Source organism: Anastrepha ludens, chromosome 2 (assembly GCF_028408465.1).
Source record: "Anastrepha ludens isolate Willacy chromosome 2, idAnaLude1.1, whole genome shotgun sequence".
In the NCBI taxonomy this organism is placed as follows: Eukaryota; Metazoa; Arthropoda; class Insecta; order Diptera; family Tephritidae; genus Anastrepha; species Anastrepha ludens.
Window position 1 is genome coordinate 31059633 of NC_071498.1, and position 17222 is coordinate 31076854.

At 37.5% G+C, this 17222-nt stretch overlaps 1 protein-coding gene across 3 annotated transcripts in view; it reads right to left on the reverse strand.

Moving 5' to 3' along the window:
- Nucleotides 1-17222, reverse strand: part of LOC128867601 (serine/arginine repetitive matrix protein 2) — a 63135-nt gene that overhangs the window by 8219 nt on the left and 37694 nt on the right. For all 3 annotated transcript variants that reach the window (XM_054109000.1, XM_054108990.1, XM_054109010.1), the window contains one exon: nucleotides 597-673. In XM_054109000.1, coding sequence (XP_053964975.1) covers nucleotides 597-673 — 77 coding nt within the window. The remainder of the gene's footprint in view (nucleotides 1-596; nucleotides 674-17222) is intronic.

The window sequence follows — 17222 nt, forward strand, 5'->3', positions numbered from 1 at the left end:
AAGCGACTAACCAATTTTAAAATACAAATTAAGAAAAAAGGAATTCCACAGAGAATACGTAAGTAATGAAGGGATATTAAAGTTTGTTTAGTAAAATTAAACCATTCAAACAAGGTGACTGCAGAAAATCGCATCTTCCTGAAGTGGGTTCTTCATGCATGCGATTTGCGTAATCAAGACTTTTGCTATCTCTATTGAGTGGCTTTGATTGCTTTCACTGCTCTTTAAAATATTTAAAGGTGTGTCAAAAAACGAGTGAAAATGCCCCACTCGTCACAATAGAATGGAATGACGCTAGTGTTTTTAAGAAACAAAACTGCTGGTTTTATTGTATTTCAAAAGTCACAGTATCTGAATCAAGGCGAATCTATTAAAGGTGGTGTTGGTAAATCAGCTGATTTGCCGTGTCCATGTGGCTGGCAGCCAGAATTAAACAAAACAAATTCATTTTTAGTTGTCTATTTTGCCAATGATTTGTTTGACAATCAAACGTACAAAACATTGTTGTTGGTCCAGTGCCACCACCTTTAGTGAATGCGCCTTGATCTGAACACAGCCTTTCTGTTCATCTAAATTGACAATGTAAAAGCACTTACCTTATCTTTGACTTGTAATTCAACGGCTGAATTTGGGACATCATCATAAACTTTAATGTGGTCTTCTGTTTTGTTGACTGTAAGGAAATTATATACAATAATATAAAAAAATATTTTTAATAATTTTACATAACTACATATTTTAACAATGCGATTTTTCGAAATATGGCAAATTTGTTTAACTTGTTTGGCATGTGAAACATAAAGTTATTGCTGAAATCGTGTATTCTTTCAGATACATATTTATGCATGTAAGTAAATGTGGCACAAAAGATCTTTAGGTCAAAGTGCAAACCTGCAATTACTCTATTCTATGTAAGTAAAAAGTGTCGAAGGTCTACTTTTTGAACGATTAATTTTACATAACTTCGCGCAGTTATCGCTTTACGACACCAAAGCTAATTCACATAGAGAGACTATAAATAGTTAAGAGCATTATCGTTAAATATTGGCGAAATAATAAATAATATGATTAAAACCACTGTCCTACTCAGGTTACTCAATACGAATAAACGCAAACAATAATGAAAAAAAAGTATCCAGGTTCAACTTTGCTGAAGACAGTAACAGCCCAGTCCACAGGATTTAATTTAGGGAGAATACATTTTTAAAATGTTACGGGAAAGTACAACTTTAAATATAATTTTTGGGCTCAGACATTGAAAATCAAATTTAAAGAGACATTTTTCTGTAGTACATTTTAACCCTCTACGTCCTGCTTAAATGTATTGAAGTTGAATATCTCCAAAACATCGATTTATCGCACTTTAACTAATCATTTGAGCTTACGAAAGGTCTGTGCACTGAGGACCAAAAATTACTCAGAATTTAACAGTCGAAAGATTTCTTTTACAACATTGTAACTGGTGATGAAATGTGATGTTTCCAACATGAACCATCAAAGTGCCGAATAGAAGGTCTCAGACGAGCCAACACCAAAAAAATCGCGTTTGGAGAAGTCAACAATCAAGTCGAAGCTCATTTGTTTTTACGATTCCCAAAAGGAAGTGTCAATTTGGCAATTCATGCCAACGGGCCACACCGTCAATGCAATTTTCTATCTTGGCGTTTTGAAGCGTTTGTTGCATCGCATTCGTCGAAGAAGAAGCTGGCGCTTATTGCATGATAATGCACCATCTCATCGATCCACTCTTGTGACTGATTTTTTGACTAGAAATCGCATTTTAACCATCAATCACTCACCGTATTCGCCTGATATGGCTCTCTGTCACTTCTACCTATTCGGAAAATTCGGCCATGAAATGAAAACGTTTTGCGTCCGTAGAGGCCATCCAAAAGGCTTGTACCAACATCCTGAAGAACATTCCGGTCAATGACTTAAACAAAACTGCTGTCGTTTCTATTTTAGTTCAGTCTTGTTTATTTTGGACTTCACCTTGTATATCTAATACCTAATTACTGAGGAAGACTAATCAATCCGATGTGGCGATTAAAATCCGCAGAAAGAAATGACAATAGATTGGCCACACCCGGAGGAAGAGTGACGACAACATTGCCAAATAGGCGCTGCGGTGGAGTCCCTTCCAACAGGCAGCACGAAATATAGGCAGATCATGATCCACCTGGCGCCGTTCAATGGAAGCTGAAATAGGGTATTTCAATAAGACGTGGAATGAACTAAGAGCCCTTGCACAAAACCGTGTTCGATGGTGAAGAGGAGAAGAGGGAGGTGACACCCTATGTTTCAACTAGAAGTTACGAGGATCCTATATATATTTATATAATATATAATTCTAACTATGCATTTTTATGGCCCATTCAATTTTAGTGTAATTATGAAGACATTGAACTGCGTTGATTTTTCCCATACGATGTTGAGAATTCTCTCTATATAAGGCCTCCCAGAGGTTGTGGGTTCGATTCCCTCGTAAAGCACGATCCTCGCACTTTGCCAAATTTACCTGCTTTCCCTGTTTCTAAAAAAAACAATAAATCTCATTCCTCAAACCCAAAAACCGATCCTTTCCATCCTTACTCCCGCACAATAGTCTGCGCATTATTTGCCTTGTGGCTGCTAAAACAAACAGTTACACATTGCATCAGTGGCGCCGGCAAGAGGAAACGGGTGACCGCGGTAATAGCGCAGGCACATGGAAGTTAGCGAAGTCCTCAGTCATCTGTGCGATCCTTCTGCCAGATAAATATGAAACACAGATGACGCTCCAAGCACTACGAAGGTGTTGTTCCTAAGCATCGACAGGTGGGCATTCCCACTACTTAGGACTGGTAGCGGCAGGCTAATGTCTGCCCTGTCAGAAATCAAAACCGATTAACGAAGCCAACGCAAGACTGAGTCTTGTCGAGGCCCTATGCTCCCCAGAAGAGTGAACAAGGAAAAAAAAGACTGCTAAAAAAATAAATGTTATCATATCCGAATTTTATTGTAAAACGAAATTCAGCGCTGTTTCTCGCATCTCCTCTGCGATACAAAATTTTGATTAGAGCCGATCGGAATAAGCTTTACGCTCAGTTCGGCGTTCAGCGTCAAGCTGAGGATGCGCAGTCTAATTGAGACAATCTGTGAAGTACACTGAAGAAATGTGTAAGAGGACAAATGGTCATTTCATCTAGCTCTCTTTTCAATGCTTCAGAAATTGAATGGGAAATCATTTCTATGATAAAAAAATTTAAATCTTTATTTCTAAGGGAAGAGGAAAAAAGAAGATTAAGGGACAGTTACAGAATTTTGATATATAATATTACGAGGTGTGACAATAAAGTACGGGGAATTTAGTTATAACTCGAGGACTAGCAACAATGCGGCATTGAATACAGCGCTCCTAAACAAAATCAGTAGTGGGTAATAAAAGAGAGGAGAGCGGCCAAGAAAACGAGGATGTCCAAAACGCGATTGAAGACAGTGTTGATCGGTTTTTTTATATCCGTGGCATCATTCATCGTGAACACGTTCCTGCCGGTATTCCCTATGCATCAAACACATTTCTGTATAACTTCTTTTATTATACATCCACTTTTACTCCGATTAGTATAGTATCTTGTTGTAGCCAAAGCACTCCCGCGCAGAACTTCACAAGTAAGACCAACAGATTCTTTACTATCATAAAGAACATACATTCTGTCAAAAAAATATCGGGAATTGTTCGTTTAAAAAGCGCGCGTAACACATGTCTAATTTTTTTTTGCTAGAATGTTGGTACAACTGTCCTCTATAGCATGTTTTTGGCATTTAATTATATCAGTCAACCGCAGGTGTGCTCTGCGATTTTCACTATGGATAAAAATATCGAACCAAGAATTAGTCTTAAATTTTGTGTTTTGAACGGGTCGAATCCTTGAAAATGTTGCAGAAAACCTATGGCGAGTGTGCTTTATCAAGTGGTCAACGTCTACGAGTGGTATAAGACTTTTGCAGAGTGCCGAGAAATCGTAGAAGATTTGCCTCGATCTGGTCAACCATCAACGTCTTCGACGGATGAAAACGTCGACAAAGTCAAAGAAATGGTTCTGGAAAACCATTAGTTAAGTTTGAGGGAGGTAGCTCGTGACTTTAGCATGTCTCACGAATCAATTCGCAACATTTTACACCATCAATTGGGCAAGAGACGCGTGGCTGCTCGACTCGTTCTAAGAGAGTTGAATTTCTTTCAAAAAATTCATGGGAAGAAGGTGGCTGAAGATATGCTTGAGCAAGTGAATTCGGACCCAACGTTTATCCAGCGCATCATAACAGCTGATGAGATGTGGATATACTTGTGTGAATTGAACATGCAAACCAGTCAACAGGCGGCTGATGTGGCTGAATGGCGTTATCCACATGAGCCTAAACCCAAAAAACCACGTCAAAGGCGGTCAAAAGTGAAAGTCATGCTACTCGTTTTCCTTGATTATCATGGTGTTGTGCATTCGGAATTCATTCCAAATGGTTCTACGGTAAATAAAGAATATTATTTGGAAGTTATGCGACATTTGAGAGAGAATGTAGGAGTGTGTAGGAAACGGCCCAATTTATGTAAAGAAAACACATGGATCTTGCACCATGATAACGCACCGTTTGTTAAAACTTTTTTGACCAAAACTCGACAAATATCATCGAAAAACCACCGTATTCAATGGATTGACTTTTTCCTTTTCGCAAAACTGAAATTGCCACTCCGCGGACCCCGCTCTGAGTCTATAGAGGCCATTAAAGAGAATTCACTGAAGGAATTGAAGAAGATCTCTTCAAACGCGCTTAAAAGATGCTTTGATGACTGGACTAATCGTTGGCATTCGTGTATTGCTTCGAATGAAACCTATTTTGAAGGCGACAAAATAAATTTTGATGATTGGACAAATTGCGTTTAATTGAACAATTCCTGGCACTTTTTTGACAGAATATATAATATATAGGTTCCTATGGTTCCGCCAGGAAAAGCAATCTTTTTCAGCTCGTCCCAGAACGAGAATACTGCTCAACGCGATTCACATTTCTTGTTATCTGCGTAACGCCACCGTATAAATGAAACATGCTGGCTATAGGGCGGCACGCGAGATGTGTGAAGCGAAATGGCTGAATAAAAATCGATTGAGCTGCTGACTGATCGATAGAGAAACGTCCCACAATTCTCAGCAGAAAGATTTCAAGATTCAGACGACTTCTTGTAAGAACGAAAGAAAAGTGCCTGGTTATTGACATTTAGAGAACACTTTTAGCTTGCTCAACGGTTACAGCAGTATAAGACACAGAGAAGATAAAGATATCCAATGAAAATATACGAGTAAGTATGGTTGGACGAATGTTTGTCAATTGAATTGAAGTGTGTGCAATCCATAAGAAGGGCAGATACTGCAATCAGCGCCAACTATCGGGGTTAGGTTAGGATGACAGCGGTTGGCCAATATGGGCTACACTCAGGCCAAGATCCTATTGTGATGCCGTAATTTGTTTCAATCTCTTCTAAAACAAATCTGAACTGATCAAAATTCAAAATTGGGACCGTGCTGAGATTTCCAACTCACTGACAAATTGTCCACCTATAATGGCGAATCTTTGGTTGGAAAGAGCAGGACCATGACACAAAACGCTTTTGAAAGCTTCTGCAGAATTCATGCGTCTGTACGCCTAACCTATGAGTTTGTCGGCCTATCTAGATGTCCTGTTATAACAGAAATTAGTGCGCCAAGACTATGATTACTTTGGTTCAGCAGAGATTCTGTGCGTTTAGAATTAAGAGGCGGCCACAAATGCCGGAGAACTCTGTTGGTAGGCTCGTGACGCCATCTTTCATTCTCTACTCTTACAAATTTCTCAAAAATAAGTAACTATAATAAATAAAGGTAATAAAGCGTATACGTAAAGCTATGTGTAGTTCATCGATCTTCGTAGTTGGCATAAAACTGTAGGTACCTCAATTTATGGAACAACATCAAGACGCACACCACAAATAGGATGAAGAGCTTGGCCAAACACCTAGCAGAAGTTAACGCGTCAACTATTTATTTTTTATTTTAGTTCATAGATCTTAAAATTCTCTCGATGTCCCAATGGCAAATGACTTAGCTATCTCGTTAAATGATGTGGGGCACTTCATGATTACCATGGAAGTTATCGACTGCTTTGTGAAATCTTTTATAGCCCACTTGGCTTTCAGTGAAAATGGAGATATTCGTGGTGAGCTTCAAAGGTGAGCTCTTTAACATACCGTTATTCGGCTCTGGCGAATTTGATACAATCAGATGGTTGGCTGACCTCACTCGAGATGTGTTTACAAAAAAACTGAGATAGTGTTGGTGACTTACGAAAAAATTAGCCAGTGACACTTCGTTACTATCTGAGCAACGACTGATTGGACGAGTGTGTGATTATGTGTGAAATTATGGTGAAGTTTTCAGTAGGAAATAAGATTGTGTTAGTGTTATACGAAAACAAATCAACACAACCTTCACTCATGTTGCTTCGTTGCCGTCTGAGCAACGACTGATTGGACGAGTGTGTCAATACATGTGAAATGATCGTGCAGAACTCGGCTGCCGAATCCCCAAGTGACGTGGCAGCAAAGTTCCTCTCATAGTTTTCTTTTTCATCGTAGCTACTAGTAATCTATCATTCTTGGCAGATACCATTTCCGAGTAACGCGCCAGTAACTGTATCAGTGTCACGGACTTAATTATTGCCATCATTTCAGCCGAACAGATATTGCGAAATCTTTTTTGACTTCTGAAAATAACATCAATGTAATGCCAACAATAATAAGTGCACCAAATTTTTACTCGGGTAATTCATTGAAAGGTTAGAGGGACAGACTTAAATTAAAAATAAATGGTTTGTGTTAGGTGTGGTTGCTGTCCGATTAATAATTCAATAATTTGCAAAAAAATAATTTTTATAATTGGCGCTTACACCTTTTATTGGGTATTTGGCTCAGCTTCTTCTCCTAGTTGTGGTGGGCATCTTGATGTTGTCCTACAAATGTGAACGGCTGTTGGTTTTATGAGGAGTTTTTTTTATGGCAGAAATACACTCGGAGGTTTGCCATTGCCGGACGAGAGGTGGCCGCTTTTAGAAAAACTGTTTCTATCATTTGGTGTTCCGAGTCTGGGCACTGCCGAATGATAGTCACGCACCAGTTTCTTATCGCCACCACCGCTGTGTAAAAATAATGCGAGAAATTGGTCTGTCCAAACGATAATATTCCTGCTGATCTGAAGAGCTGAATAGTATCCTTGGCTAATTTACTTATACGAGGGTTGCCTTTTATATTTTGCACCTTTGTAACACCACGTATGATGAGTTACATTTTTAAGGAAAAGCTTGGAATTTTTTTAGCATAGAATTGCATATAACGTTTTCACTTATGAGCTTTTTTGTTCCTTTTTCAGTGAGATGAAAAATTCATCTCGTACAAAAGAAAAGATGGAATTAACTTCTGATAATTTTCGTGGAAGGATTTACCACCTGGATTAAAAAATTCCGGAACAACAACCAGGTGATGTTTTAAGTCCACTGATTGGAATTCGTTTCTGTTTGTTTGTTGCCACATCTGGATTAACATTTGCAAAAGTTACGTCATCTTAAGTAAATCTACCTATGCACGGGTGCTCGATTTTTACAGTTTTAAAAATTGATTTCATCCTCCATCGAGGATGGCGGACGTAGTGGCAGACCGTCGATATCGAAAACTGATGGAAATATCAATCAAGTGAAAGAAAAGTCGATCAATAACCACAAATTAACCTTCGGAGAACTGGCAGATGATTTAAACATTGGTTATGGACCTACTCTGGACATTGTAGTTTGAGATTTGGATTTGCGCTGTGTTGCTGTAAACTTTGTCACAAAGGACCTAAATTTCATGCAAAAAAAAAAGAGATCGCGTGATATAGCTAAATATAGGATTTCCAAGGCTGAATCCCACCCAACATTCATCAAAAGCATAATTACTGGAGACGAGATGTGGGTTTATGAGTACGACACGCAATCCAGACATTAGGCGAGTGAGTGGCGAGTTTCGTATGAACCAAGACCAAAAAAATACGTTCACCGGTATTATACAACACGAATTTTTGCCTGAAGGTTGGACAGTTAACAATGACAGTAACAGCATTTAAGCATTATGAGACGCTTCTGTGAAACAATTCGCCAAAAAAGAAAGGATAAAGGACAACAAGTTCCAACGTGGCCGTCGATCCTTTCAAATTTTGAGAAGGCCGTCCAAAAACGGCTTGATAACGCAAGATCTTCATGAGACACATCGCAAGAAAGAGGCATCCTTGGACATGTCGCACCAGTACACCTAGAGAAACTTAAAATACAACCATTTGTTTGCCAGAAGATTTGGGAGAATTAAGGACAACCAACCGTCGAAGACGAATCATCTTTCACACATCTGAGCTCACAAGAGAGACTTTATGAGCACTCAAAAGTTCGAATTAATGGGTCATCTGCTTTACAGCCCTGATTTGGTATCTTAGGATTTCTTTTTGTTTTCGAACATCAAAAATAAAATGTGAGATTAACGAGTTTCAAGCCGTTGAAGCCCTTAAACAGCTCGTTTTGCAGGTATTCATTTCGCAGTGGCAAAAGTGCTTTAAAAATTGATTCAAGCGAACGCAAAAGTGCATTGACTTCCAAGGAAAATATTTTGAAAAACAATGAAGCCATTTCCATTATTATTTTAAATATTGAAGCCGAACCATATCAGTTGCTTCCTTGGAGCAGTTAACACGTTACAGCAATTTTGCTCAAAATATTATTGTATTTTGTGGATGTGGCGCGTTCTTCTCATCTCAGAGCTCACGTTAGCAAGCAACACTGCCGGATCTAGAGTGCGGAAAATGCACGATTATTCTTAAGGTAGCCAATGAGATGGTGAAGGAAGAGACCGTTTGGTATGGGGGTATTATTTGCCCACATATCTTCGAAAATGCATGGTACTTTTAACCCTTAGTCGTTTCCACTACCATTGCTCTCTTTTTTGCTCGCCTCTTTTATTTTCTTTCGTGGATCGCTCTCTTCTCAGAGCTTCAACTTGTGTAGATACAGGAACCGGTACTCGAAGTGTAACCAACTTCAGACCGCTCGCTGTCTGTTAGTCAGCAAAATGATAGTCCAGCGCGGCTTTTTGCCGAGAGTAAACGCGAAAAAAGGAAATCAGTAATGGATTTCAAACGTAATAGTGTGATTGCATAGCTGGGTTCGTGAGCTCGAGCAACTTAAAGTAAAAAAAGTGTTTGTTTATCTGACCATTATTCATTACAATGATACTGGTAGCATCGCGAAACGACCACCTCCATGGTCATCAAAAGACTACAACGTCACGTGGAATGGTTCAAAAAGTGAAGAAGCGACTTGAGCGACATCCCCGAGGAAGTGCCAATCAAATGGCGAAAGAACTAAAAATATCTGACCGTAGCATCCGCCGCATACTGAAAAATGATCTCAAAGACAAGCTTTACAACATCCAAAAGGCGCATGATCTCACACCAAAGCAGTAAAGCGGCGCCAATTCAGATTTGGGAGAGCGAAGGAGTTGTTTCGCTTGGCCGAAAACGGTCAATTTCCGAACATGATGAGAGAATTGTTCAAATTGCGCAATTCGTAAACTCCCAAAATGATAGGGTTTATTTGAGCGACCGTTCATACGAGAATTTGAGTCATCGATTGGCCACCAGGTGGCAGCACCCGCCACAGGTAATGGTTTGGGCCACTGTAACAGCAGATGGGTGCTCTCCAATCGTTTTCATCGTGCCTGGCGTCCAGGTAAATGCGTAAATATTTTGCAGGTTGCTTTGAAGACATGGGCAGACACACATTTCAGTGGCAGACCATGGACGTTTCAACAGAACTCGGCACCGTCTCACAAAGCTTGAGTGAACCAAGAATGGCTAAAGAACAACGTTCCGAACTTCATAACGTCCACACAATGGCTCTCAAATTAATCAGCCGCGAATCCGATGGATTATTCTCTTTGGGCTAGTCTCGAGGCGCTGAAAAAAGTCATTGTCCGCGAGTGGGCCAAAATACCTGAAAGTCACATTCGGGCAGCTGGCGATTCGTTTCTGAACCGTCTCAAGGCCATAGTCACGGCACATGTTTTACTTTGAATTGATTACAAGTAATTTTCCAAACTAAATGTATGACCCTATTAATTGGTTGGCTTAGTGTAACATTTTTAAAGTGAAATTTAACAGCTTGCACATAGAAATTCTTGGTTCTGTGTGACGAAAAAGATAATATGGATTTCAGTGCCGCTGAAAGCGAATGCGAGGTGACTTCACGCATTTTATCCTTCACGCGGCAGCGCATAACGCAGGAAAATATGGGCATTTTCACAAAAAGGTCAACCACGAGTGCAAAACTCAAACTGTTCCTGAAAACTTTTTGTTGATGAATAATAAATCTCAAATGTGTTTACTTTATAAATATAAAAGAATTTTTCTTTTCTTTTAATTTTGAGCCGAAATATACAACGAATATACAAAATTTACAAAAATCTAACTCTTTTGACCAAATATACCAACTTTTTTCCTTGTAATATTCCCTTATTCAAAGCAATACTATGATGTTTTTATAATTTAAAAATCTTCTACTGATAGTAACGTAATGTTTAACAAGCAGAGAGACTTAGTGGAGATCGATTAACGGTAGTTTTTTTTTGATTACTTCTGCTTATATTCGTATGTCGCGTCCGTTACCGAAAAATAGCATTTATTGTTCTCATTAGTGCAAAAAGTGTTGAAGTATAAAATGCTTTCAGACTTTAAGCAAATAACTTATTTCACTTAAGAAAAGTAGCCATTGACTCTCGATAAAAACGATTAATAAAATTTATTGGTGTTTGAAATTTGTCGCGTCCTTTACCGCGAACCTTAAATTTTAAATAAAGTCGTAGAAATTGCACAAGATTAAAATTTTATAGATGGCAAAAACGGCAAAAGAAACAAGAAAAGCAATAACAACGAAATATAGAGAGAAAATGAAAGAAGACGTCGAGAAATGGCAGGAATACAAGAAGAAAGAAGCTAAACGAAAGCAAAAGTATCGAAAAAGATTATCGCAAAAAATGAAAAGTGATAGCAATTTATTAGAAAAGAAGAAAGAAAAGGACCGTGTTAGGCAGCAAGTTTTGCGTCAAAAAAAGAGCGTAAATAATATTGATAGTTTGAATTGCGATATTTACAGCTGTAAGCAAACGATGGGAAAAGTTGAGCGTGCGTTACCTAAAAACCTGAATAGAAAAATAGCTATCCTCAAATCTTTATGCAATAAATATCTTAGGCCAACAGAAACGATGGATGAAAATACTACCAAGTCATCAAAAAGCCTGATGCGTGAAAAATTAATTGAAAAATTCTTTTTGCAAGATGGAATCAGCGTTCAAGCTCCTGGGAGAAAGGATACAATGCTAATCAATGGGAAAGTAGTCTCAAAACGTTTTATGCTTATGACCTTAGCAGAAGCATATCAACTCTTCAAAGCCGAATATACCGAGGAAAAAGTCTGCAAAACTATTTTTATTCGTTCTAAGCCGACTTACATTCAGTTAATCAATAATTTACGACACAATATGTGTATCTGTAAGTACCATGCAAATTTTATTTTCTTACTAGAAGGCTGTGCAAAGATTATATCGCAGATTCCTGCCAAAGCTGATTTATTTCTTACAAGAGTTTGCTGCGTCGTTATGAATGAAAAGTGCATGGCTAATACTTGTGACAGCTGTGTACGCGATATTAAAGACGATCTAGTTCCAATACAGTTTATTAATCAATTTGATACGCAAATCAAATGGAAACAGTGGAGAAAAGTAGACGATCGCATAACTTTAAACTACACTATAGGTCCTTTAAGCGACTTAATTCATGATGTAGAGATGCAGCTACCAGCTTTTAAAATGCATTGTTTTATTAAACGTCACCAACAAAATTACTTTGAAATTAAAAAGAAAAATTTAGCAGTTAATGAAATTGTTATTCAAGTTGATATTGCTGAAAATTATCGCTTGACATGCCAAAACGAAATTCAAGACGCCCACTTTAGTTATAACCAAGTAACAGTGTTTACGTGCGTAGCTTGGGTTCTTGGTGAAACCAAGTCCTATGCTGTTATCAGTGATAGATTGACTCACAGTAAATTCGACGTTTACTGCTTTATTTCCAAAATTATCAATATCTTACAAAACCAGTACAAAGGAGTTACCAGCATTTATATTTTCTCTGATGGAAGCACTTCCCAATTCAAAAATAAATTTATTCTTTCTAGTATTCCAAGACTAGCAGCTGAATTTCATTGCGGAATCTTAGAGTGGAATTTTTTCGCCACTTCACATGGCAAAGGTGCTGTAGACGGAATAGGTGCCGTAGTTAAACGAAAAGTCTGGCAAATCATTAAAGCAAGAAATATCATTCTCGGTGATGCCTTATGCTTCTATGAATGTGCTAAGAACAACATTGATGGAGTTAAAATTTTGTATATCTCTGGAACACAAATTGATAGTTTTTCTAATCAACTGTCAGAGTTATGGCAAAATGTTCCAAATATCAAAGGAGTTAAAAGTATGCATTGGTTTTCATATTTCGACAGTAAATGTATTGAAGTTGCTCGGACGGCCTATTCATTAAAGAAAATAATTAAAATAGACCATCCTAAAAACTAATAACTTTCTTCTTAATTTTTAAGCCGTTTTTACTGTAATATTACTTAAGTTTTTATTTTCAATAAAATTGAAGTGTTATAAAGAAACAAATTTTATTTCCTAGCTCATGGAAAATTTTGTCGCGTCCGCTATGTCGCGTCCGTATTTCTTCTATACTCAATTAAAAAAAGCGAAGAGAAAATTATCATATTTCATAAACCTACGAATAACAGTCAACTGTTCGCATTTATTAACATATATATTGTATATATATAAAAATCCTTAATTTGCTGAATTTTGTATATTTCTGAATGCACCTCAAACAAACTTCTATTTTTTGTCGCGTCCGTATCACTTTATAATTGCTTATAACTACGTACTTATTTGTAAAAGATCTTTCCCGTATATACTAAAATCTAGCACTCCGTCAGCCCTTTAAAACAATATCAATATATATAAACTTTTACTTTGCCTTCATTGTTTTGGAAGCACTTAAAAGCGTACAAATGTCGCGTCCGTTACCGTGAAAATGCCCATATGCCTGATTAAACGATGTTCAGTTTTTAAATTGAAAATAAACGGAAGGTTGGCGCAAAAAAAAGCATTTGTGATGAGTACAAAGTAAAACTTTGCACGCTCTGTACTGAGAATTCAATTTAAGTGTTTTTTTATATAAGTAGAACAAAATTACCTTTTTATTTTTTTAATACCACAGCACATTTTTACTTCTTGAAGTTTGGTTTAATTTTTTTGTTAAAAACTAAATGTGATATGGAAATGCTCTCATAAAATAAGTATTTTGGATTATTTATACAAATAAAACAAGAGGAAAACACAAAATGCTTCGGTAATTTGGAATTGAAATAAAATGAGAATAACGCTGTGTGACAAAAAAAAACAAAAAATTAAATATACTTTTATGGAGACCCAGCACAACTTATGGCTATAGAAAAACTAAACAAAATGGTATAGGAGAAATTTCCAATACACCCCCAAAATCTCATTTTATGGCCATAAAACCGTTTTTCAGTAGGTTGATGTGAAGAATCACTCCTAACGTCGCCAATTTCCATCCGATTTCGAATTTATTTTTTTAGTTCGAAAGAACAAAAACAAGCCTTTTTGACAGTGTGTTGACAATTTTTCTGAAATGACAACTGACGAGACTGTAGACGGAAGTATTTGGAATTTTTTTATTTTTTCTCTATTTTTTCAACTTTGACATAATTTTTACGATATTATCCGATATTGAGGATTTTTTTTAGTACACTACTGTTATGGTAAATTTAATTTTGCGTCGAATGAGTTATATTTGACTGTAATTGAATTAAAATTAATAGAGTTGTGTGAGTTTTAAGATTTTTTTTTTTTTACTAATTTGATATGTAGGCATCGAAGCATGAAAATGATAACAAGTGTCATTATAAACACATAATATTTATTGGAGTATTGTGCAGTGCCGCACTGTACGGAATGGTACGGTGCAGTACACAACGGAACTGGTTCCAAACTTAAAAATGCATTGGAAACGGCCCTTTGGAGTTCAGTATGGTACGGTACATTTGTCATTCTCTTCATCAGTTTTGAATACTTCTCTGTAAGAAATTCGATCATCATCATTCATCTGAAGTCGTCATCAACTAAATTCCATTGTTTAAATCGAGAAGCGAGCGTTTCAGATTGCCTTCCCGATAGAAGTAAATCACGACAAAGATCCTGAAAATCTGAATTTGATACAATGTGTCGTTCTGAAGACTTAGAACCAGACGGAAAGTACTCTTCATCATCAGGTTTATTGTTATCAGTTTGATCATCATCAGCAATGAGTTGAACTTCCTTCAGTTCCTGCAGTTGAATCAATCATATCGTCCAAGACTACGGGGTTCGTAACAGTTGCAACATCAGCATACTTTATGTGCTTTCGAGCTTTATAATGATGACCGTTTACGTCCGTTTTACAAAAATAACAATCATCTGGTTTATGATAAGGCTGATGATGCCACATCATCGGAGAATATTGAGAAATGCGACTTTTCTGGCAACGTTTTGATTTATACCTCTTGAAATTCAATGAAACAAACAATAAAACTTTGAAGATTTAATAAGGTTAAATTATAATAACAAACTTCTTTTGTTAATCAATGTACAGTGTGAACTTTGGTACACTTGGGAGCTTTTCCATATTTCTATTGAAAAAAAAGTGCTATAATATGTCAGATATTTTCGTAAGTTCTAACCAGTTCTGTTGTATGCAGTACAGTGTACTCTTATGTATACATATATACTCCAATAAATATTACGTATCTATAATAACGCATCAAAACACGTCCTTATTCCCATTTAGCGTAAGTTATACCTACATACCAAATTAGACAAAAAAAAAAAAATCATAAAGCTCACACAACTCTTTTAATTTTAATTCAATTACAGTCAAATATAACTCATTCGACGCAAAATTAAATTTACTATTGGAGGTTGAATTAGTTTTAAAGGTTTTTTTCGAAGATTTGGGGCTTTATTGTGAAAAAACGGTACAAAATATTTTATTCGAAGTATTGGCCATCGCTAGCTACAACTTTCGCCCATCTTTCGGGCAATTTCCGGATGCCGTTTCTCCAAAATTCTGGCCGCTGCTTGGCTATCCATGACTCAACCCATATTTTGGTAGCCTCGTACGAGGAGAACCGCTGGTCCGCCAAATCGAGACTCATATGCCGGAACAAATGATAATCGGAGGGAGCTATGTCTGGACTATACGGCGGGTGGGGTAACACTTCCCAGCCAAGCGTTCCAAGGTATTTTTTGACAGGTTGAGCAACATGCGGCCGAGCGTTGTCATGTTGCAAAATAACCTTGTCGTGCCTTTTTACCGTTTCCGGCCGTTTTTCTTTCAATGCCCGGCTTAAACGCATCAATTGCAGTCGGTAACGATCCCCCGTGATTGTTTCGCCCGGTTGGAGCAGCTCAAAATATACGACGCCGACCTGATCCCACCAAATGCAGAGCATGATTTTCTTGCCGTGAATATTCTGCTTGGCCGTCGACGTTGATGCGTGGCCGGGCAAACCCCATGATTTTTTGCGTTTTGGGTTATCGTAGTGGATCCATTTTTCGTCGCCAGTCACCACCCGATGCAAAAAACCCTTCCGATTTTGTCGCTCGATCAGCAATTCGCACGTAAAAAGTCGCCGTTCGACGTCGCGCATCTTCAACTCGTACGGGACCCAATGTCATTGCTTTTGGATCATTCCCATCGCTTTTAGACGCTTGCAAACGGTTGATTTATTAACGCCCAATGATTCAGCAAGCTCTTCTTGGGTTTGGCACGAGTCCTCGTTTACCAATTCCCCCAATTCCGCGTCCTCGAACTTTTTGGGCTGGCCAAGACGCTCCTTGTCTTCGGTGTGAAAATCACCACCTTTGAATCGTCGAAACCAGTACTCACATGTTGAAATCGACGGAGTATGGTCTGGGTAGGCCTCCTGCAGCAATTCACGGGCTTGGGCTGTATTTTTTTTTCAAATTGAAGCAGAAAAGCAAAGCTTCCCGCAAATTGCGTTTCGACGGCACGAAAGTTGACATACTCGGAGCACGAAAACACTGCGTTGTTTATACTTCAGCGAAATGACAGATACTGATAAACAAAGCCTAGGGATGAGGCTTTGTCATGAATATATATTCAGTATTGCCAACGCGATAAAGTGATAAATAGCGCCATCTGTGTGTCACCTTTAAAACTAATTCAACCTCCCAACATATAACAGTTGTGTAGTAAAAAAAAAATCCTCAATAACGGATAATATCGTAAAAATTATGTCAAAGTTGAAAAAATAGAGAAAAAATAAAAAAATTTCAAATACTTCCGTCTACAGTCTCGTCAGTTGTCATTTCAGAAAAATTGTCAACACACTGTCAAAAAGGCTTGTTTTTGTTCTTTCGAACTAAAAAAACAAATTCGAAATCGGATGGAAATTGGCGACGTTAGGAGTGATTCTTCACATCAACCTACTGAAAAACGGTTTTATGGCCATAAAACGAGATTTTGGGGGTGTATTGGAAATTTCTCCTATACCATTTTTCTTAGTTTTACTATACCTACAAGTTGTACTAGATCTCCATAAAAGTATAAAATCACTGTCGCACAGTGTAATATTTTCACAATCAAGCACTTTTAGTACTTTTAGTGGCACAGCAGCTTCAAAATGACATGTAAAACTATGGTAGCCGAGAACTGACTATCATTTAGTATGACATATAAAAAATATCATTGGATATGAAAAGTGAAAAACAAACCAGCACACAGGTATAAAAATACATATTTTTTTTAATTTGGGACAGCAACAACATTGGCATCGCTGAAATTGTGATATTTCTAAAACCTGCACTCAAATTCTGATACTCTTTGTTAAGCGTTACTTAATATTATACTTACTTAACTTATAAAAATAATGTTAAAATATAAATCAGCAATTATTGGTAAAGTAAAAAAGTTCGATCCATTTTTCGCTAGATGTCTTTAGTGAGCCATATC